The 20,892-nt window shown below is 56.5% G+C and overlaps 2 protein-coding genes across 3 annotated transcripts in view; both read right to left on the minus strand.

Moving 5' to 3' along the window:
• Window positions 1-801: 801 nt before the first annotated feature.
• LOC147135985 (uncharacterized) lies at window positions 802-5,565 on the minus strand. The gene is made up of 11 exons (XM_086054391.1): window positions 5,214-5,565; window positions 4,789-4,881; window positions 4,068-4,331; window positions 3,224-3,578; window positions 2,869-3,153; window positions 2,729-2,752; window positions 2,524-2,656; window positions 2,133-2,221; window positions 1,977-2,048; window positions 1,778-1,908; window positions 802-1,075 (listed from the first exon to the last, which is right to left on the minus strand). The coding sequence occupies exons 2-11, from the start codon at window positions 4,874-4,876 to the stop codon at window positions 903-905; spliced, it is 1,614 nt and encodes a 537-aa protein (XP_085910517.1). The 5' UTR covers window positions 4,877-4,881; window positions 5,214-5,565; the 3' UTR covers window positions 802-902.
• Window positions 5,566-7,423: 1,858 nt separating this feature from the next.
• The window catches only part of apc (APC regulator of WNT signaling pathway), a 15,043-nt gene continuing 1,574 nt past the window's right edge, over window positions 7,424-20,892 (minus strand). Inside the window, exons 2-17 of one of the 2 annotated variants that reach the window (XM_086054365.1) lie at window positions 20,589-20,747; window positions 18,872-18,959; window positions 17,787-17,937; window positions 17,580-17,688; window positions 16,435-16,548; window positions 16,301-16,363; window positions 16,138-16,191; window positions 15,215-15,310; window positions 14,965-15,142; window positions 14,676-14,876; window positions 14,504-14,599; window positions 13,625-13,764; window positions 13,017-13,094; window positions 12,826-12,942; window positions 12,548-12,762; window positions 7,424-12,400 (exon numbers count right to left, since the gene is read on the minus strand). In XM_086054365.1, the coding sequence (XP_085910491.1) occupies window positions 7,708-12,400; window positions 12,548-12,762; window positions 12,826-12,942; window positions 13,017-13,094; window positions 13,625-13,764; window positions 14,504-14,599; window positions 14,676-14,876; window positions 14,965-15,142; window positions 15,215-15,310; window positions 16,138-16,191; window positions 16,301-16,363; window positions 16,435-16,548; window positions 17,580-17,688; window positions 17,787-17,937; window positions 18,872-18,959; window positions 20,589-20,747 (6,552 nt within the window). In that variant the 3' untranslated portion in view covers window positions 7,424-7,707. Of the gene's footprint in view, window positions 12,401-12,547; window positions 12,943-13,016; window positions 13,095-13,624; window positions 13,765-14,503; window positions 14,600-14,675; window positions 14,877-14,964; window positions 15,143-15,214; window positions 15,311-16,137; window positions 16,192-16,300; window positions 16,364-16,434; window positions 16,549-17,579; window positions 17,689-17,786; window positions 17,938-18,871; window positions 18,960-20,588; window positions 20,748-20,892 lie in introns of both variants that reach the window. The other variant, XM_086054364.1, reaches the window with a different exon arrangement.

A 20,892-nucleotide genomic window follows, 5' to 3' on the forward strand; every position in this document is an offset into this window, starting at 1 on the left:
ACCGAGTGTCCTTGCATCGAGCAGGGCCAAACTTTCCAGTGCTTCCTCATGTAAACATGATTGTCCGGGTTTATTCAAACTTGTGTTTTGACGGGCTAAAAGACTGGATCTTATGTCATCGATTTTACTTCCGAATTGGTCTGCAAAGTCCTCACAGAGAGCCTCTGTTGGTCCCTGTGGGGACTTATTCAAATCGGAACTAGTTCAAAGTTCAAAGGTGGAGAAGAGAACTCTGGGGCTGTTTTTATCGACTGCAATGAGGTTTGAGAAATAGGAAGATCTTGCCAGTTTGACTGTTTTATTGTTGGATTTCAGTTGTTCGCATAATATTTCATAGTGTACTGTAACTTTACTTTTTCTCCACCTCCTCTCTGCACTCCTGCATTCATTTTCCCTTTGATGTTTTGATTGCATTCTTTCTCCACGGGGATGGTACAGTCTTTGCTTTTGTTGTTTGAATTCAAAGTGGAGCTACTGAATCGAATGGTTTAAGATTTAGGTGAAAATGGTCAACAATAAGATCACAGGGTGCAGGTAATATGTCAGCAGGAGCGCTTTGTAAGATCTCCATCAAATTTGCCGCCACCTCAGAAGATAGGTAGCGTTTCTTCTGACTGACTGTTCTCACTGGGGCTGCTAGCTGATTAAAACTGGCGATGTTAAAATAGACGCAGTAGTGGTCCGACACTGCCAAGTCAACAACAGAGGACGCACCGGCAGGCAAGCCATAGGTTATGACCAAATCCAGGGTGCGTCCTCCGTTGCGAGTTGAGTTCATACCCAATGAACGTACCCGAGATGTTTGTCAGCAAATTTGAAACCACTCGAGCAAACTTTATTCATTCCAAAAATGGACGCGTTTCAATTTGTTAAGAACTACACGAGTCGGATCGGAAGTGAGGTCACACATCTAAACCCTGACGAGTCAGGAAGTCTTCCAGCGCGCTCAGTCTCTCCACCAGCATCACGTCCAGGTCCGACCGGTCGTCGGCGCCGGGCCCCGCGCGGTACTGACGCCGGACGGCCCGTTTCCTGGGCGGCGGCGTCGGCGCCGCCGCAACAGGAAGTCCAGCGCCTGCAAACAAAATTCAGACCACCAAATGTTCACTCACAAAGACAGCAGAAGCGTTTGTCAGTGTGTCTGCGTGGATTGACCATTTTGTCTTTGGTTTGACTTGCAAATACAAAATTGGAGAGCCGAGCACTGGCAGCGAAGCAGAAAAAGCATAATTGTCAAAAAAGAGGTTTTCAAGTTGGTTCATGTCACTCCCAGCTGAAGTTTACTGTCAAACAGACGGCAAAGACACTTACTTACAAGGTAGGTCTTTAAAACAAGCACAAAAAAAAAACAAAAAACCCAGGGTCGTCTTTAGAATGCTCCGTTAGCTTTACGCTAACACACAATGAAAAATGCCATCGACAAGCTAACAGGACTAACGTTGATAGTTGTGATTTCAAAAGGCGTATTTGAAGGCAACATGTAGAAAGAGGATCAAATGTCCCGCATTCGACTGCCCCTGGCTGGCCGAGGCGTGCAACACGACGTCCAACACAACGTGAAGTGAATTGAAAGCGGGCTAAAAAAAATGGTTCTTGAGTGCTACTTTAGAAAACGAAAAAGATGAATGGCATTTGCATTCCGTTTAAATGGGGAGGGATTTGAGGGACGAGAGTCTTGAGTTACAAGTGTGGTCGTGAAACAAATTCAGCTGGTATCGCAAGGCTCCAATGTAAAAAACAAAACAAACAACCCCGAATGACATTCGCCGGTGGCTACCTTGGGGTCTCTTGCGCTTCCTGGGCTGGGTGAAGTCCGGGAAGAGGAGGAGCCTGCGCCGCCTCTGCTGGCCAATCAGAAGCAGGGCTCCATCCTTCTCCCGAGGCTCCTCAAAGATGGTCTCCAGACTCCTGGGGAGCAAAGCAGGCTGGCAATCGGAGTCGGCGGATGTGACGGGGGCGGGGCGCTCCCGCTTCACCTGTTGCCGCTGGGACATTTGTAGTTCTTGTTGGTGTAAATCTCCTCCACGCTGAACTCCTTCTTCTTCAACCTCAAACACAATCACAGAGGCCACTTTGACCTTGGCGCCGTCACCCTGGCCCGGCCGCCTTCTCGCGGCCACCTCGGCGCTCACCTTTTGACCTTGGGCAGCCCCATGGGCGTGAGCGCCGTCTCCCGCGGCGACGCTCGGCGGATTCGGATCTGCGACACGCGCTTGGCTTTCTGAAAACAGACGGAAAGGAAGGAAGGAAGGAAGGAAGGAAGGAAGGAAGGAAGGAAGGAAGGACAAAGAAGGAAGGTCAAACAGTCCTTTGAGAATTGTACTTGACTTGATTGCACAATATCTTCCACTCAAGAAAAAAAAAAACGCTCTCTACATATTGGGTTGACTTCACCTTTAAAAACGAATTAAAACTAAATGTAAGTGTAAGTAAGTTTCATGAAAAATCCCACGCTGTGAGGACCAGAGGTCTGGGAAATGGACAGTTGATGTCTCTCTCGCACGCACGCACGCACGCACGCACCTCCTCGGAGCCAGCTGCCGATTGGGCGACCGGGAGCAGAGGCGAGGCGACGCTGGCGGAGCAGGGAGGAGGAGGCGGGGCAAGGAGGCGCTTCCGAGCAGCGCGATCGGCTCGTCTCCTTGTGCCCGTTAGCCTGCCAGTCACACGTCACGGCGCGATGAGATGAACGCTCGCAAACCAGCCAAAAGACGACGCTTGAACTGACCTGAGGTCAGCCGCTTGGATGTAACTGTCAACACATAAAAAAAAAATTTAAAAAATTCAAAAAAGAGTCGGCGAGTGAGCCCGCGAGTGAGCCCGCGCGTCAGCGGCCTTACGCTAACGAGGCGGCGAAAAGCAACCGACCAGTGATCGATGGCCAGACTGGGCGGGGCCGTCCGGTCCCTCAGGGCCCGCCAGGGGTTCCAGCGCGTCCCGCCCCCGGCCGCCGCCGCCGCCGCCGCCGCCAACGCGGCCGCCACCGACAGACGCAGCGTGGGGGCGGCGCCCGGCAGAGAGCCGCCATTGGAGCAGGACGACGGAGGAGGCGTGAAGTCGGAAAAGCGCCATTGGCGGCGGGAGACGGCGGTCGAGGCCCGCCACTGGCCGCTCGCGGCTCGCAGCAAGTCAAAAGCGTCCCGGGCGCAGGAGCTGCGAGGACGCGAAAATTGCTTTCAATGTCAACGTTTGGTTGCGGCCAACGTCAAGTCGCCCTTCCCACCTGTAACCGTTCCGCCCGACGACAACGCTGACGGCCTTCGCCGATTGGCCGCCGCCCTCCGGTCTTCTGGGGTCAAAGTTGAAGAGCGTGAGGGGCGTGCGCTCAGTAGCTCCGCCTCCCGCCTGGCAGACGGCCATGCGGCCGACGAACCTCCCGCGCTCCTCATCTCCTCCTCCCGCGTGGCTCCTCCTCCTCCTCTTGACGCCCCGCCCCTCCAGTCCACTCTTGTGCTCCGATGGGCTGCAGCTGCGCCAAAGCGGCGGGATTTCCAGCGCCAACGAAGACCACGGACGCCAAGAGCAAGTGACGGGGGGGCTACGGGAAGACAAAACCAGGCTGGGGGAGGCGTCCAAAGCTAAAGAGGAAGAAAAGGCACAATCAGGACACGTTTGAGCGTGTGCAAAATCCTTTTAAGCCTCAGACGCTGCGGAAGCTCTTTGAGGTGGTCAGGAACAGCCTACTAGAACAACAGCTTTTACACCGAAAGGGTCAGTGGAGGGAATTACAAACCGTTCCGGCGAGGAGTCGGTGTTAGCACAAAATGTTCCCGGATTGCTGATCGGTCTTTTTGCTTTTTGGTTTTGCTTGCTAGCAACAGCCTGACGATTTTGTTTCTGTCAGCAAAAGCCTCCAAAAAGGGCTGGATGGGAAGACGTAAGGAATTACGAACAGTTCCAAAGGAGAGTGCGCGGTTTTGAAAAATCGTCAGGCTTGTGCTGGAAAGCACCAAAAAGGCCGGGAAAAGCCGACTAGAACAGCTCAAGTTGAACCACCGGGGTCAATCCGAGGCTGGAAGGTGTTGCCTTCATCCCGGACTCCCCAGCGTTCGACTTTGCCGCGTTACCCTGGCGGCGGTCTTGTTGCGGCGCGGCGCGGCCGCCGTTCCTCTTGCGGCTCGCCCTCTTGCGCTCCAGCGCCGCCACTCGCCGGCCCAGCGAGACCAGGGCCCCTCGCAGGAGACGCCGCACCTCCATCCTGTGGGCGGCCAAGAGGCGGGGCAACAGAGACGCGCAAGGACAGCTGAGCTGAGGACCGGGATGCTGCTGCGGCGGCGGCGGCGGCGGCGGCGGAGGATGATGATGATGATGATGAAGGCCCCGAGGAGCGACTGCAAGAAGAACAGATTGTGTATCAACTGTATTTTTTGCCTTTTTTCAGGAGCTGTTTTGTTCAGTGCGACAGTCTCGTCCGTGCGAGGGGTGGGCGGATCGAGCCAAATATCGATATTATCCATACCAAGCAAGTTCTTGCATCGGATCAATACTATTGTCCCGGGATCGATACTTCACCTCGTCCTCCACCAATTTCCTCAAAGCGCCGCTTCTCTGCTCAAACGGCGCAAAAACGATTGCCTAAAATCTTGGTGCCGCGTTTATCATAATGATAATAAACTAATTTAAGGGGAATCATGACATTTCCAAGGAAAAGGTGTCAGTGCCGGCCGATACTACCCTGTAGTTACTCGGTATCGGATCGATCCCAAAAAGCGCAGTATCGCCCACCCCTAGGCCGCGCTCGTTGCAAACGTTCTCATTAGGCGTTCGTGGGTTAGCTCACATACGTACGCGTTTGCGTGGCTCCGTAGACGTCCTTGTGAGCCAATGGGAGCGCAGGAGGCTCAGGGGTCCCTCCCGGCGGGGGGCGGGACAGCATGACTCCTGGAGAGAAAAAACAAAAAACAATTGGCCGGTAGTTCAAAGATGACGTCAGACCTGGTGACAGGCCATGGCGGTGACTTCTCGCGAGATTTGGTGCCCACTAAGCTCCCCCAAGTAGCACTGAAGCTAACATTGTTCGGAAGAATGTGCTGAAAAGAGAAAAGAGGCGAGAGCAGGTGACAAAAAAAAAGGGGGGTGGGGGGGACCTCACGCACACAATTGACATTTGTGGCAAAGAAAGCCTGAAGGCGTTGGGCGAGCAGCCGCGGCTGGCATCCATTAGCAGTCGACATTGGGAGCGTAACAATTTTTTGAAGCAACAAAAAATGTACCTTGTTCTCTCGTGGCGGGTTAGCAAACTTGCCGAATTGTCCCGAATGTCATTTGAAGACGGTCGGGGGCGTCAAAGAGTCAAATGGAAATGGATTTCCCTCCTCCCCCGCCCCCCCTCCCCCAAAAGAATCGGCCACTACAGTAAAGCGGCATAAAGCGCTTCCCAAACGACAACTTCCGCCAAGTATTTCGAAGTAAACGATTCAACTAAATTAAATTCAACGACAAACAATAACGACTAATTAGGGTAATGTTATAGTGTTGAACAATAGCAGTTTCTTTGTCAAACGATCGAAGCCATACTTAGATTTCAACACCTTTGGGTGTTTTGACCCGCACCGTCGGGTGGGTGGGTGTGCGCACGCGCAGAGAGGACCGCGGCGTTTCTGCAAAAACGTCCAACTTACCTTCATACTGCTCACGTAGTGCGTGCGACATGTTCCAGATTGTTTCATTTTAATAACGTCAAGATGAGTCAGTGTTGACGCGTGGCGCATTTCCAGCGTCTTGCAGCAGCAAACGTTTTATTGTGAAAATGCAGCGCGGAAGTTTGATTTGTTAGAGGTTAGACGAGAAAAGATCATTTATATTTTATGATTAAAACAATATATCATGTATAATTATTAATGATCAGAGTAATATGCATACATATATTTACAAACATGACATCTACAGCACATCGCTGGCGTTTGGACCAACCTTCATTTGTCAAAATGGGGGAACCCCATTTTTGCTCTCTTTGGCCATGATGTCATAATGGTGGCACAAGAGAACGTGAAAATGGAAATGGAATGTGAGTGTACTGTCACGTTTCAGACACAAGCCAGCCTTCCAAAATCTTTTTTCCCCAAATAAACAAGTCATGAACGATTTGGCAAAGTCCGACTCCATGGTTTACGACAGAATTTCGTTCCAACGGATGTCACGTCACTTCATTTTTGACGTCCGAACGCGTCGTAATCTAATCACCAAGTTGCGAAAAACGTCACGATTAAGTGGTGACGACAGGCAGAACAATCCAATTCTCTTCCACTAGGTGGCACTTTTGTCATTTATTTAACAGTAAGTCTTGGCACACACTAATAAAGCCATCCGACCCTTATCTTAACCGCTTTTATCCTCACGAGGGTCGCTTGATGAAAATATGGGAGAGACATGACCATTCCAGTGTGCAGCGGACCACCACATAGTCGCGCCTCCCTCGGAATGTGCAGTTTGCCCATTTACTAAATCCATACCCACATTACCCTCATTACCCCCTTCTAACGGAGGTATGTTTCTCTTTCGTTTGAAAAATTCAATCACCCGCTGATTTGCGTTTTTCAATTTGAAATGGTCAACGATTTGTGTGTCCCCACGCCCCCCATATATTCATGGGGAATAATGACTGGACTTCATGGCCCTCACGGCTACGCAAAAACATCTGTCGGTGTCGACGACGCGGAGTTGACACGGAAGAACTAATCCCATGGTCTTCCACTAGGTGGCAATGTATCCAGTCGTGGCCATTGGTCAAACAGAACAAGTTCATTTGTGAGTGAACAGAGACGAGAATTTCAGGATAGCGTGGAGCGGTGAGGTACTCGCCAAACTGGAGGTAAGAGTGGGCTTCAGACATACCGCCGACCCACCCCCTAAAGGGTGCTATCAATGAACATTGTTTTCTAATGTGTCGTCAACTGCCAAGAAACATCACAGGAGGCGGTGGAAGAACATGACGTTAGGTACAGCCATGTTATGTGCTTGCATTTTCCATGATTGGGGAGGGCCAATGTTAGTGTATTTTGATACACTACAATACTGTTGATGATTTTTTTTTGGGGGGGATGGGGTGCAACGGATCAATTATATTCAATTCATGCCAATGGGGAAAGATGATTGTTTGGAGATAGGAGCCAGGTCTTGGAAAGCACTCAACTCTTCTCTCAAGGTACTCCAGCAAGTACTTTTTGAGACTTGTTTGGTGGCGTGCGTGCGTGCGTGCGTGCGGTGCCGTGCCAACTGTACGATTCCTCCGATCTAAAACCGGGTTATGTCTTGACGCAATGAAGGCTGTTGTCGATTTGTGCAGTGGGTGTTGGACATTTTCATGGTTTGGCAACTGACTGCATTCTAAGTTCAGCAAAAGAGGTCCAAAGATGGAACTCCGCCCCTTATGGGGAGGGCGCCCGAGGGCGTTGGCGCTCCCAGGATGCACGACAAAAGGTGGTGAGAGCTAAAACGTTGACTTTTATTCTTGCCTTATGTTGCCAAAAACATTTAAATTAATAAGTTAGGCGTTACAGTGTTTGTCAGTGAAAACATCAACAACATCCACACGAGCAGGATCGGCGAAATGGTGTCTTCGTCTGCGGGGGGGGGCGGGGCCATGCGGGAAGATGAGCTAAGCGCTACACATCGTTAGTGGTAGAAAAAGACGGACGACAGCCTGACTGATGGCTGAATCCGACCAATAAGGGGAGAGATGGGGGCGGGGCTTAGGTAGAGTGGCCGTCACACGGACGTGACGATATAGGAGCCGCGTTCGCCGCCGCCGCCGCCGCCTCCTTCGCTGGCCTTGGGCTCCCGCTTTTTGGTGACGGGGGTGGGAATAAGCGAAGGCCGCGTGGGTGCGGCGGATGGGGCGGCGGAGGACGCGCCGGCGGGCGGCGCGGCCGAGTCAGGGTTGCTCTTCCTGGGACTGGGCGTGTAGTTGAAGGGGCTGACCCTGGCGGCCACGGCGCCACTACGCTGCTGAAGGCGTTGCTGAGTCGGCGGCGGCGGCGGCGGCGGCTTGTCATCCAGGCTGTCGCAGCTGCGACGGAGGTTCAAGTTGGAGGCGGAGGAGGAGGAGGAGGAAGAGGGGATTTTGGAGGGGGCGTGGCCGGGGATGACGGGCGGCGCGTTGGGCGAGCGGGCGGAGCACGAGGACGACGAGCGCGGGTTGTTGACGGGACAATCTTCCAGACGCACCCACACTTCCTCGGAGTCGACGGCCCGGCCGGCGCCATCCGAGGCTTCTCCCACGCCGGCGCTCTTGGCCCGCCGCCAGGTTCCCTTGGATCGGACGCCGGCCTCCTCCTCGCTTCGGCCCTTCTCGCTGGACTCGGACGAGGCCGACAGGACCGAGGAGGAACTTCCGGTTCGCTTCCAGGTGCCCACTCGGGGCAAGGAGCTGGAATGTTTGCTCTCCCGCTTCCAGGTTCCCGTGCGACTCAGGCGCGAGGACGCGGCGGCCTGAGGGCGCGACGGGCTCTCCGATTGCGAGCGGACAGCGTCCTGTCGGCGAGACGTGGTCCCGGATGCGCCGGCGGTGGACTCTTCCAGCTTCCTCTTGAGCGTGGGACTGGGCGCCTCCTTGATGAAAGTGGACTGGCGGACGAGTGCGGGTTTCTCTGCGTCAGTTTTCTCCTTCTTGGGGACACTGGGCGGGCCGCCCTTTGCCGCTGCGGCGGCGGCGGCGGCAGGTTTGGCGGCGGCTTTTTGGGCGGCCGGCGACGCCGTGCGCGGCAGCTGCGAGGGTCTCCCGCCTCTCTGAGAGGAACGCGACGGCGTGGAATCCCGCGACGAGTCGCCGCTTCCTGGCGCTTTGGCGGCGGCGGCGGCTCTGGGTTTGCTCCTCCCCCTGGCCGCTAGCTCGGTCCTGGGCTTGCCGGTAATGAGACTCCGGTACACCTTCTTTCCACCCCTCACCGCCTTCAGCTCCTCCTCTTCAGCTCCGTCCTTCTTCTTTTTGTCGTCCGCAGACGGTTTGAGCACCCTGGCGCCTTGCTTGGACTCCGCCCCCTCCTCTGGGGCGGAGCTGGTGGGCGGCGTCAGGCGGAAGGGCGAGCCCGCAGATCTGAGCGACAGCACGGAATCGGAGTCTGACGACTCTTGGCGGGACAGCGACGCGGCGGCGTTGAGGCTGCTGACAATGGAGTTGGCGCCTTCTTGTATGGCCTTCCAGTCGAAGGACTCCGAGTCGGGGGAGGCGGGGCTCCGCGGTACCTCTTCAGCTAGGACGTCGTGGTGGTGGCGGTCCTCTTTGGGCGCAGGAAGCGGCGCGGCGGCGGGGGCGGCAGTCTTTTTCTTTTTCTTGGGCATGGCGGAGCTGATGCACTCCTGCAGGAGGTCGTCTTCAGAGTCGATGCTGAGCGAGCTAAGCGAGGAGTTCCTGGAGAAGCAGACGGGCGTGTCCTCCACGTGAAAGGCTTTGGGCGTGTAGCCGCACAAGCGCGCTTTGGCGTGCGCCCGAGCCGGCGCGGCGGCGGCGGGGGCGGCGGCGGCGGCGTCGTCGTCATCCGCCGGCCGCGGCAACTCGTTGTTGTTGTTCTCCTGGTCGATGTCGCTCAGCGAACTGAGGGACGAGTTCCTGGAGAAGCAGACGGGCGTGTCCTCGATGGCGAACTTCTGCTTCTCGTCCAAGGCGGGCGGGTTGGCGCCGGCTTTGCTTTGAGGGCCGACGGCCGCCGCTGCTTTTTTGTCTCGCTCGCGCCGCTTCCGCTCTTCATCCCGTTTGCCGTCCTCGTCGCGCTTGCGGTCGTCGTCGTCGTCGAAGTCGAGCGAGCTCAGCGAGTCGTTGCGGGAGAAGCAGCAGGGCGTGCCCTCGATGGGGGTGTAGTGATGCGGCGAGTCCAAGGCGAAGCCCGGCTTGACTTTGGCCGAGGCCGCGCGCTGGGTCGGCTTCACCGGCGACGTCGGCTTGAGCGGCGCGGCGGACGAGGGACGGCCGGCGGGCTTCTTGTGCTGCTGGGGGCTGAAAAGGGGCGGGGCCGGCCGAGGAGGGGGTTGGACCGGCTCTCCTCCGGAGGACGCTCGAACGGGCTTCCTGGGTTTGGCTTTGGGCATGGCGGCGCTGATGCACTCGGCCAGGATGTCGTCGCCGTTCTCGCCCTCCGGGAGTCCGGTGCGGCGTGCCTGCGAGGAGGAGGAGGCGGCGGCGGCGGCGGCGGCGGCGGGCGCGGCGGTGGGCGCGGCGGCGGCGGCCCGCTCGTTGGGCGGCGAGTCGATGGTGAGGTCGCTGAGGGACGTGGCGGTGGAAAAGTTGAGCGGCGTCCCCTCCACGCAGTAGACTCGCGGGACCTCCTCGGCCGGTGGCGGCGGCGGCGGCTCCTTCCTCTGCGGGGGGAGGAGCTTGTAGACGGGAAGCTGGCTGGCTTTGCCTTGCTGTTGTGGCTTCTTTGGTTTCCGTGACGACTTGGGCATGGCCATGATGATGCACGCCTCCAGGATCTGAGTGTCGTCGTCGTCCGACTCCTGCGCTCCCGGCGCCGACGCCGCTCCGTCCGGCCGGAGAAGCTGGCCGTCATCGGGCTCGGTGTCGGCGGCGATGAAGGGCTCGTCCAGACTGAGCGCGCTCAGACTGGAGGCGTAGGAGAAGCCGCGCGGCGTGCTCTCGGTGGCAAAGTGCAGCAGGATGTCGGCGCTGCTCTCCTCCGTCTCCTTCTTGGCGGCGGCCTTCTGCTCCTCGGCGCTCTTGGCGAGAGGCGGCGGCGGCGGCGGCGGGGGGGTCAGGGGCGGCGGCGGCGGCGCCTGCGGAGGGGGGGTCTTGGCCCGGCTGGGGGGCATGGTTTGGCCGGGGCTGTCGGGCAGGTCGCTGGGGCTGACCACGCCGCTGGGCATGCCGCTGCACGGCTCGCTGGAGCGCACCGAGCTGGCGATGGATGACGTGGAGAAGCTGTCCAGGGAGCTGACCGACGTGCAGCGGCTGAACATGAGCGGCGTCTCCTGAGCGTACGGCTGCTCCGGCGGGCTTTTCGGGGTGCGGGCGCCCGAGGTCGCCGGAGGGTGGTGGGCGTGAGCGTGGTGGTGGGCGCGCCGTCCTCGTGCGGCGGGAGCGGCGGCCGTCCGGCTCTCCACTTCCTTGTGCTGCTGCTGCTGCTGCTGCTGCCGGCGTCGCCGCTGCTCCTGCCGCTCGTCGGCGGCCCCTCGCCTCTTCCTCGCCACCGCGTCGGCGTCCTCCTCCTCTTCCTCCGGCGAGAGCGAGGACAGAGAGCTTCCTCCAGAGAAGCAGATGGGCGTGTCCTCCACGCAGTATGTCTGCGTCGACTCCTGGTGACCTTTAGGCGGCAGGTGCGCCGGGCGCGGCTTAGCAGCGGAGGAGGAGGAGGAGGCCGGGGGCGGCGAGCGGCCGCTCTCCGGGGCGTCATCGCTCTTAAAGAGAGGCTTGCGTGAAGCGTCGCCGTATTTGAGGCTGTAGTCGATGGGCTGCTCGGGCGCGGCGTCCCTGTCCCTGTCCCTGTCCCCGTAGTTGGTCGCCGCCGCGGCGAGATAACGCGAGGTCGGCGCCGGCGGCACGCGACCGTTGACCGCGACGCAGGCGGCGCCGTCACTCCTCATCCTCAGAACGCCGGCCTGCCCGTCGTCGTCGACGTCGTCGTCGTCGGCGGCGGCCTCGGCCCTGTCGCGGTGGCTCGGACTCTGCCTGCCGGAATTCAGCTGCTCGTCCGAGTACTTGAGGCTGTAGTTGATGGGCGTGTCCACCTCGGCGCCGTCGTCGTCCGCCATGTGGTTGACGCTGCGAATCTTGTGAGCCAGGTCGGCCGGGTATTTCCTGTAGACGCAGCACCTGTTGCCGCCGCTGTCATCCGGAGCGCAGAGCGGTTCTGACGACGGTTTGGTTTTGCCGCGGTTGCCGTAGCCGTCGGCGCTGGTGACGCTGTTGAGGCTGTCGCTGGACGCTCGCACGTTGGCGGCAAAGACGGGCCGCGCGTAGGCCGCGTCGTCCGCGCTTCGCTTCAAGCCTTCGGCGGTTTTGGGACTGGACAGAACGGGCGTGTTGGCGTAGGAGCCGCGGCCGGCGCCGGCGTTGCAGCCCCGCCCCTTCCTGTGCGGAGCCTTGGGGCTGAGGTTGTCGATGTTGTCGAAAGTCTCCGACAGCTGCTGAGCGTCCAGCTCCTTGAAGAGCGCCTTCTGCTTGCGGGCGTGCAGCGAGGGCGCCCCGGCGCCCGGCGACACCACGCTGGCGTCCTTGTAGCGAGCCGGCCGGTTGGCCATCAGGTTGCGCAGGGCGGCGGCGCTGCCCATGGCGATCATCTTGTGGCGGGAATGGATGAGGTTCCGCAGCATTCCCACGGCGCCCAGCTCCCACAAGGCCTCCTGATCCTTGGCGTCGCGCGCCGAAAGGTTCCAGAGGGTTCCGCAGGCGTTGGACACGATGGTCAGGCTGTGCGACTTGAGATGCTGCAGCAGCGTGGGCAGGCAGCCGTGCTCCCGCAGGACGTGTCTGCAACGATAGGTGCGGTCGGTCGATGTCGGTCGGTCGGTCGGTCGGTCGGTCGGTCGGTCGGTCGGTCGGTCGGTCGGTCGATCGATCGATCGATCGATCGATGCCGGCCTGCGCGCGGCGCCGCGGGCGGACGAGCCGGCTCACCTGTACGCCTCGTTGGTGGCGATGAGGCTGGAGACGTTCCTCAGGATGCCGCCGCCGCTCTCGATGATAGCCAAGGTGTTGGTGTGGCTGCGGTGCGTCAGCGTTCCCACCAGGAAGGCCAGCGCGCCGTCCACCGAGCAGATGTCGGCCTTGTTCTCCGTGCAGTGCGCCGACAGGTTCCACAGCGCGCTCAGGACCGACTTGAGCGTGGACTCCTGCCCGGGCAAGACGCTCACGTTGCCGGGCATTTGGCACGCCGCCGGCCCCCCGTCACTCACCTTGTGGACGTCCAAGGCGCAGCCCATGAGGGCCCGCACGCTGCCCACCTCCCTCAGCGTCTTCTTGCTGCTGACGTCCGCTCGCCACGACAGGTTCCTCAGCACGCTGGCGATCACCTGCCGGGCGAATGACACCAGGGCTCGACGCGGCTGGCCACAAAAACGGCGAGACGGACGGACGGCGGGCGCACCTGCTGCAGGTCTTCGCTCTCAGACTTGAGCTGCGTGACCATGGCGCGCATGCAGCCCTTCATGGAGCACAGCGTGGCCTGATGGGCGCAAAAGGCAAGGGACTGAAACCACCGCGTACAAGTCAAAGGTATCGACGCTAGGGATGTAACGATTCACTTGAGCCTCGATTCCATTTTCAATCCCCCATTTCCATTTCTTTTTTCCTCCATTTTCAGCTCCCGATTTTAATTTTCAAACGACGTGAATGACTCATTTGAAAACAAAATGTTTTTATTTCTGCCTCTACGTTTTGCCCTTCTTACAAGCAGTAACTTTTTGTAACCGTACAAAAGAAAACTTGAAGGAACTAATCATTTGGACTGTTGAACGGCATTTTGTGGCTCATCAGTGTTCTGTTTGCACCAGAACTAAACATGAAAATGAATAAAGGTAGAATAGATATGACTGTCATCATCACAAATCCTTTTGCGATCTAGACGTCAATATTGATTCTTTCAAATTTTTTTTTTTTTTTTTGGACCTCGAGGCATATTTTCAAGCAGTTGAACTGTTGAGATTTTCGATGAATCGTTCCATCCCTGACGGACGTGCAAGGGTGCGCCCGAACCTTGTTGGCCACATCTCCAAAGGTCAGGTTGGTGAGCGCCATGCCGGCGTAGCGGCGCAGCGTGACGCTGTAGTGGTCGCCGCTCAGGCCCAACATCTCGCAGTCCACCTGCAGCAGCTCCGCCACCGCCTGCAGACCACCTGAGCCGGCCAGCGCCGGCGCACACGCACAGTTGGCGGCGAGTTAGCTGGCTGAGCACAAGGGCTCAACGCCGCGGCTGCCTGCTGCAATGGCCGCTGGCATTTTGCAGCACACGCTCCATCGTTCTTATTTCAATTGGACTGGCCCCATCTTTGGCTTTTCCAAATCCCCTTACAGCGAGTTTGGGACTTTTCAATAGGGTGAGTTGAAAAGGCCTTGTTTGGCTGTTCACCAGTCTTGTTTTTATAGATACAGGCTGGTCCGAACGAAGGGTCCCTTTTATGGATACAAACAAACAACCAGGAAAACAACCATCAACAAGTAACATACAGGTACGATCAAACGGACAGCCGGATTCGAGAAAGAGAACAAAGGAAAGCTCGCGGCAGCTGGCTTGTTACCAAAGCGAAAGGGAGCGCCGGAGAGTTATCGTTTACAACATCACGTATTTCCTTTCCCGGCATGTTGCTGCTTTTGTCATCTGAGCTTCACCCGTTTGGTTGGTTTTCATCAGCGATAATAACCTCGGTCATTCCACCGTGGGGCCTTTTGGCCGCGCTTGAGAATAACGTGCGGCCAGAGGGCGACTCAAAGGCCAAGCTTAACGGCCGTAGGCTGCCACGCGTCGCCGGCTCAAGTTTGGGCTGCTCACAGTGAGTGAGCTCAAAACCAAAGGGCTCGCCGGCAAAGGAAAAACCTCTTTGGAGTCTCTGAGCAAGGCATTATGACGTAGCTCACCAAGCTCGTTCATGGCGTGTCGATGTTCCTCGTCGAAGGAAAGTTTCATGAGGACGCAGACGGCGGGACAGATCTGGTGGTCGACGGGCGAGGGCACTGCCACACGTAGGGACACGCACGTCAACACAGACACACGCCGGAGCAGTTCTCCCGCCCAAGCCGGCCCACTCACTGGGGTTGTGGTCCTGCTCCACGCCCCTCTCGTGGTTCTCCTGCCAGCTCCAGCAGGCCTCGCAGTAATGGCGCACCTGCTCCAGCAGGTGGAGCACGCGGATCTCCCGCCGCCCCCGCTTGTCGTCCGGCTGACTGTGCACGATGTTGTGCAGCGCGGCCGAGGCGCGGGCGCGGGCCTCCTTGCTGCCGCGCGAGTTACCTAGGCCACAAGAGCAGGACGTGAGGAGAGGAGCGCCGGGAGCGCCGGGAGCGCCGGGAGCGCCTGGCCCATGGCCGCCGGCCGCCACCTAGCAACAGCGAGTCCTTGTCGTTGCCGTGCAGCAGCTGGATGAGCAGCGGCAGGCAGCCCGACTGGCGCATGGCGATGCACGAGTCCTGCGAGCTGGACATGGCCAGCAGCGTGCGCGACATGTCGTCCTTGTCGTGCGTCCCCAGCATGGACAGAAGGCTGTACACCATCTCCACCTGCGGGGGGGAGACACCGGCCCTTAACGGCGCCTCGCCGGACCGCGGCGCCGTCGCCGGGCGGGGGCTCACCTTTGTTCCCAGGTGGCTGGTGATTCGCCGAGGCGCGGGGTAGGCCGTCTCAGCGGCCGGCTCGTGCTCCAATCTGGCGGCGGCGGCGGCGGCGTTCTGCGGACCAATGGGGCACACGTCAAGGCTGGCTTGGGATTCACCCTTTGCTCTTTCCGCCTGCAATTGGAGGACCGTGCATCTCGCCATCCCATAGGCGTGCGCACATGTTCGGGGCGAAACGATTCAAGGACGCTTCGATTCCATTCGGTTCAGTGAGATTTCCGTTGGATAGATATGGTATGGCTCAGTTTGATGCGATGAATTTTCAAACGAAATACACATTTGATACATGAAGAAACGTGTACCGTGCTAAAATGTTACTACCATTCTTACTTTCAGAACAGACTGGCGGGGCACCCATGTTGTTCTTGGCTGCTAACTAGGGACGTAACAATTCGCTCAAGTCTCCATTTGATTTTCACTTTCCGATTTCAATTGGACTGAACAAAATGACTGACTCATTTTAAAACTAAAAGATGTTATTCTATCATCTACATTTTACCCTTGTTACAAACAATAACTGTTTGAGACTGCACACAAACTCATCATTTTGACTGTTTAACGTCATTTTTGTCTTATCAGTGTTTTGCTTGTGCCGGATCTAAACATGAAAACAAATCGACGTACAATGGATTTGACCATTTCAAATCCATTTTGTGATCAAAATTTCCATATCGATTCTTTTACATCGACGTTCTCTCGGTCGTCTCCCTCCGTCCTTCTGCTCAAGGCCCCCGACTACCACCCCCCCCCCCGCCCACTCGGCTGAGGGCTCTTATGACTTTCAAAGGGGCAGCTCACTCCAAAGCGTTGCAACGCCGCCACCTAGGGGGATCTGCTTGTCATCACAAAGGCGAATCACATCAAGCTGTTTCACAACTGACCTGCGACACCCCCAGACCGCCGCCGCCCTCACCGGAACCCTGAAAGGCTTCCACCTGCACAGAGCAGCGGCAAAGGAGATGAGCGCGCTAGGCGGAGGCGCCGCCTCCGAGGCTTCCGAGGCCTCCGAGGCTTCCGAGACGCCGCCTCCAAGCGACGGGCTACCTGCAGTCGAGCTCCCAGCTTGGCCACGTCTCTCTCGATCTGGTGGATACGAGCCGTGCGAGCCTGCAAACGCGCACTTTTAGAGCGGAAGGCACACAAAAGGGAGAGCGGCAGTGCCAGCGCCCGCGACGGACCTCGGCTCGCTTCTCCATCTCCTGACGGGGGCCCAGCTGCTCCTCCATGGCGGCGTGGATCTGGCGAGCCTCAAACTCCAGCTGACGACGACTCATGTCCGTCTGCAGCGTGAACTGAAAACGCACGCACGCACGCAATAGACGATAGACAAGTAGACCTTCACGACACCCAAAGGTAGGGGATGTCAGCCTATCCAGAAAGTCAATGACAATTACGATGATTACACTAAAAACGAAAAAAAAAATACATTATTCCTATGCAACGCAATCCCACTTTTTTTGTTGTTTTTTTTTTACACAAGGAAATCATACATTTACACCTTTTGTAAAAAATGTGTTAACTCATTTTCTTTTTTTCCTGAGAAATTGACGTCTTTTACGTTGACATTTCTTCTTGTTTTGCACCCAAAAAGAAGCGATTGTTTGAATCATCGGGATTTCGAGCAAAATCACCGTGACGAATCTTTCCGGCAGCTTCTCGGCATCCAGTGACGCTTTTCTTTCGGACTTTCTCACAATGTTCCGCAAAGCGGCAGCGTGTCAGGCTCCTCCGCGATGAAAAAAAATATTCAGCATGACTATTTGGATCAGAATTGAAATCACGATGATTCAAACGATCATTTCTTTTTGCGTACGAGGCAATGTTTCAACATCAAAAATAGAAAGACAATTGCAAGTCAGTTCCTCTTGGACCCGACAAAATTGATCCAATCGGTTATGATCAAATGTAAAAAACGGCGCCAATGTATAAATTAAAGTGGGACTTCCTTGTGTAAACCTTGGATGGAAATGCATGTGAATGATCCTTTTTCACCACGATGGCAATTTTGTAATGGTGGAGTGGATTGGTTGCAATTGTCATTGGATTTCCACCAACTCAAATGTTGGCCTCCACAGACATGGCGACAGCATGGGAGGTATCCACCAACTGATGGGGGAAAAAAATAAATAAATAAAAAGTCCTTCTCTCAATATTCTGACATTTCGGAAAATGGAAATCATTTTGGTGACCCCAATAGCCCTAAAACCAGAGAAGTGTATGAGTCTTTTGGGGCCTTTTTCTTATACTGTATGTAAACTTGTGGCTGAAGCGTCTTTTTCCCTCTCTCTGCCAAAATAGAACGGGGGGTGGGGGGGGCGCTTACATTTTCGCTGAGAGGCAGACTGTCGATCCTCTTGGTCAGGTTGAGAAGTTGAGCGTAGTACCAGCCTTTCTCCTTCTCCTCCTTCTCCAGCTCAGCCAATAAGAGAGCTCTGTCGGCGGCAGAGAGCAGAGTGAGTTTGAGTCAAGGAGGCGCTTCCAGACTGTGCTGAGATCGCCCGGCCGCGATCTCGCCAGCCCGCCCACCCACCTCTCCTTCTCCAGCTCCTCCAGGCAGCGCTCGTGGCCGTCTCTGGGCGCCGGCGGCCCCCTCCGCGCGGCCGACGCCGAGCCGGACGAAGAGGAGGGCGCCAGCGGAGGCCTGGGCCGGCCCTGGCAGCCGGCGGGCTCCAGGCTCATCTCTGCGCAAGGACAAGGACACTGAGGACAAGGACACCGAGGACAAGGACACCGAGGACAAGGACACTGGGGCTGGCAAAAGGGGAGGACATTTTCGGGGCGTGCGCAAACACAAAGTCACGGGGAGGATTCTGCTAGCGCTTCGGTCCGCGGCGTCCCGCCCAAAAACGGCCACGGTGAGGGATAGGCCCGCGATTGACCGGATTCGGCATTTTGACCGATATCGATCGGCCCGTTTGAAAAATCGGATGGCCCAGAAAAAAACGCCCTTTAAAACGGCGTCAACTTACAAGGAACAATGTCTTGAAACAAAGACAAGTGACCTTTGAACATTTCTGCCATTTGGAAATTTGGGAGGACTTTTGAAAACGATGTGGAGCTATTGCTGACGTTTTCGTTGAACTTTTCGAGTCACGCTGGTGACCCTGGCAGCTCCCTGAACTTTTTCTTACAATTTGACAACAAAGATGTACGGAGATTGGCAAACATTTATGATAATACAAATCTACGTGATGCAAATCTGAAAAATGGATGAAGAAACATTTCAAGTTTAAAGACGTTTCAACTAAGTTTGACGCCGACGCTTTCCTTTTTTCCGCAAATGAATCTCGGCTCCAAACGTGGGTTGCCGCCGGCACGCTCGACCGACGCGCGATCGTTATCGGCCCCGAACGAAAGGCGCGGCTCTCTCGCTAACGACGGTTCACCGAGGACCACGCAAATTGGAGAATATTTACTGCAGCAAGTTAATAAACAAGGCCCATTTTGATCACAGATGCTGAAAATGGCTGTCGGGCGAGCGATTCCCAGTGGCCTTTGCGCTCGGGATTACACCAGCAAGTTCCCCGTCTGGAGCCAGCCTTCAGCCCGTGCCGCTCGCTGGCCCCGCCTCCTGTCAGTTGGCAAGCGCAACTTTGAAAAGACGGGCGCCGTCACCTTTCAGTCTGACGATGAGCTCCAGCTGAGAGCCGGACGCCTCCTCCGTGTCTTCTTCTATGGTGCCCTGGAGCTGCTTCAGCACTTCCTGGGTCGGAGGAAGACAAACACGACTTCCGGGGTGAGAGTCGAGTGGGCGTGGCCTCAACCGCCACCACAACAAAGCGTCCGGTTTGCCTCTGTCAACTTTAGCGGCACCCGATGAACGTTGGGACTAGTGTTGTCACGGCACCTACAGTTGGACTTCCAGAATGCGCGCCACAGCCCCAAACCACAAAAATACCTCCAAAAGCTGACAAAAGAACGTCACATTTTTAAAAAGGTGTCGTTTATCCACAATATCGGCATCTGCTTGCTCACAAAATAAGCTTTGAAACAGCGTGAAACACTTGTGAACATCTGTTAGATTTCATAGACTACACTCAAATTCAACTTTAAGAAAACTAGTTTCCATTTTTTCAGACATCACTAGTAGAAAATGTGCACCGAGGTTGATGGAGCCATTTGCTTCCCATTGACTTATTTCCCTGAAACGCCACGCGCGGTTTGCCTTTACACTTCCGCGCCACTCACACGCGTCGTTTGGAAAAGGTGTTGCGCTTTCACTCCTAGCCGGGGGGGCGGCGCCACGGCCGATACCGACGAGGACACCGCGGGGCCCGATTTCCGCCGCCTTTTACGGCCCATTCCGGTGGGCCCTTTTACTGCCGAGCAACCAACAAAACGACAGCCGCAGCAGTGGATATGGTGCCCGCTACAAAGGGGACCGAGATGACGAAACGATGCATTTCATCGGACCGCCAAATCGATCAGGAAGCTGGCGGCGAACGCGCTACGTGCGCATGTTGGCTTCTCGACGCCTCCAAAAAAATGCACGGTCGGTCCGGCGGCAGGGGGTAGTAGACTCCAACGTGTTGACACGATGGAAGGAACAAACAAAAAAGTCGGGTGAGCGCGTGCAAACGACGACAACCACTGGCGACGCCGAAAACACACAGCGCGTCATCAATTCCAAAACGCAGCCGCGCGTCATACAAGGACAAATGCAAGCGACTCACCACAATCAAGCGACAGCGTTCGGACAGCGTCATGGTGCCGAACGGCGGCGGCAACACCGGCACCGCGCGAGCCAAGGCGGCGGCGACGCCGCCGAGCAGCCAGGAAACAGGATGTGGAGACATTGTGCGCGTGCCCGGGCGGGAAGCAGGAAAAAGTGACGGATAGAAGGAGGGCGTGCGCAAAAAGGGCAAAATCAACGTCACCAAGGACGGGGGGGTTTTCTTTCCCCTGCAAGTGGCCTGACTCGTTTCAGGCTTGCGACAAGTCAAGACTTTGAGCACTTCCATTCCGACGACTGAAATGGAAGCGAGACCTGCCACCATCTGGCCACCGCCTTACTTTTCTTCACGGGGCGCTCCTTTCTTTCCCAGACTATTGACAGTCAGAAAAGCGGACTTGTTGTCAAGATCGAAGCCGATGGGCGACAACTAATCGAGTACCAAATCAATGGACTTGGATGAACTGCCCCTAACATTGCAACCTCCTTGATGTGTAATCTGAAGTTCTTCAGCCAAAATGGCGGACTTTATTCTGACATCCTTATTTGCTCGTAATATTACAATTGAGGAAATTGTGGGGTTTTTTTTGCTCAATATCGGGTCCTCCAATCAAGGCCGCTTGACTTGAGCGGCACTCGACGACGCGCCGGTACACCCACCTTCATGTTGGACGCCTCAGTCTCCAGTTTGGTGAGGTGGTTGGAGTTGTCCTGCAGCTCCTGGCGCAGGTTGGAGTTCTCCATCTTCAGCACCTCCACCTGCCTCAGCAGCTGGTCGTACGACGCCCCCGCCGACATCCTGTCCCGCTTGCCTCTGACCTGACAAGCCCGCACGCGATGACATCGTCAACAAAAACATGTCGAGGGGAATTTCAAAGTAGCGCTGGCTGGCTGGCTGGCTGGCTGGGCCATATGGGAAAAATCCATCACAATATTGCCCGATTGCACGATATGTCATGTCACC

The sequence above is a fragment of the Filicampus tigris genome, chromosome 15 (assembly GCF_054856515.1).
Source record: "Filicampus tigris isolate MCC_2025a chromosome 15, RoL_Ftig_1.0, whole genome shotgun sequence".
Lineage (NCBI taxonomy): Eukaryota > Metazoa > Chordata > Actinopteri > Syngnathiformes > Syngnathidae > Filicampus > Filicampus tigris.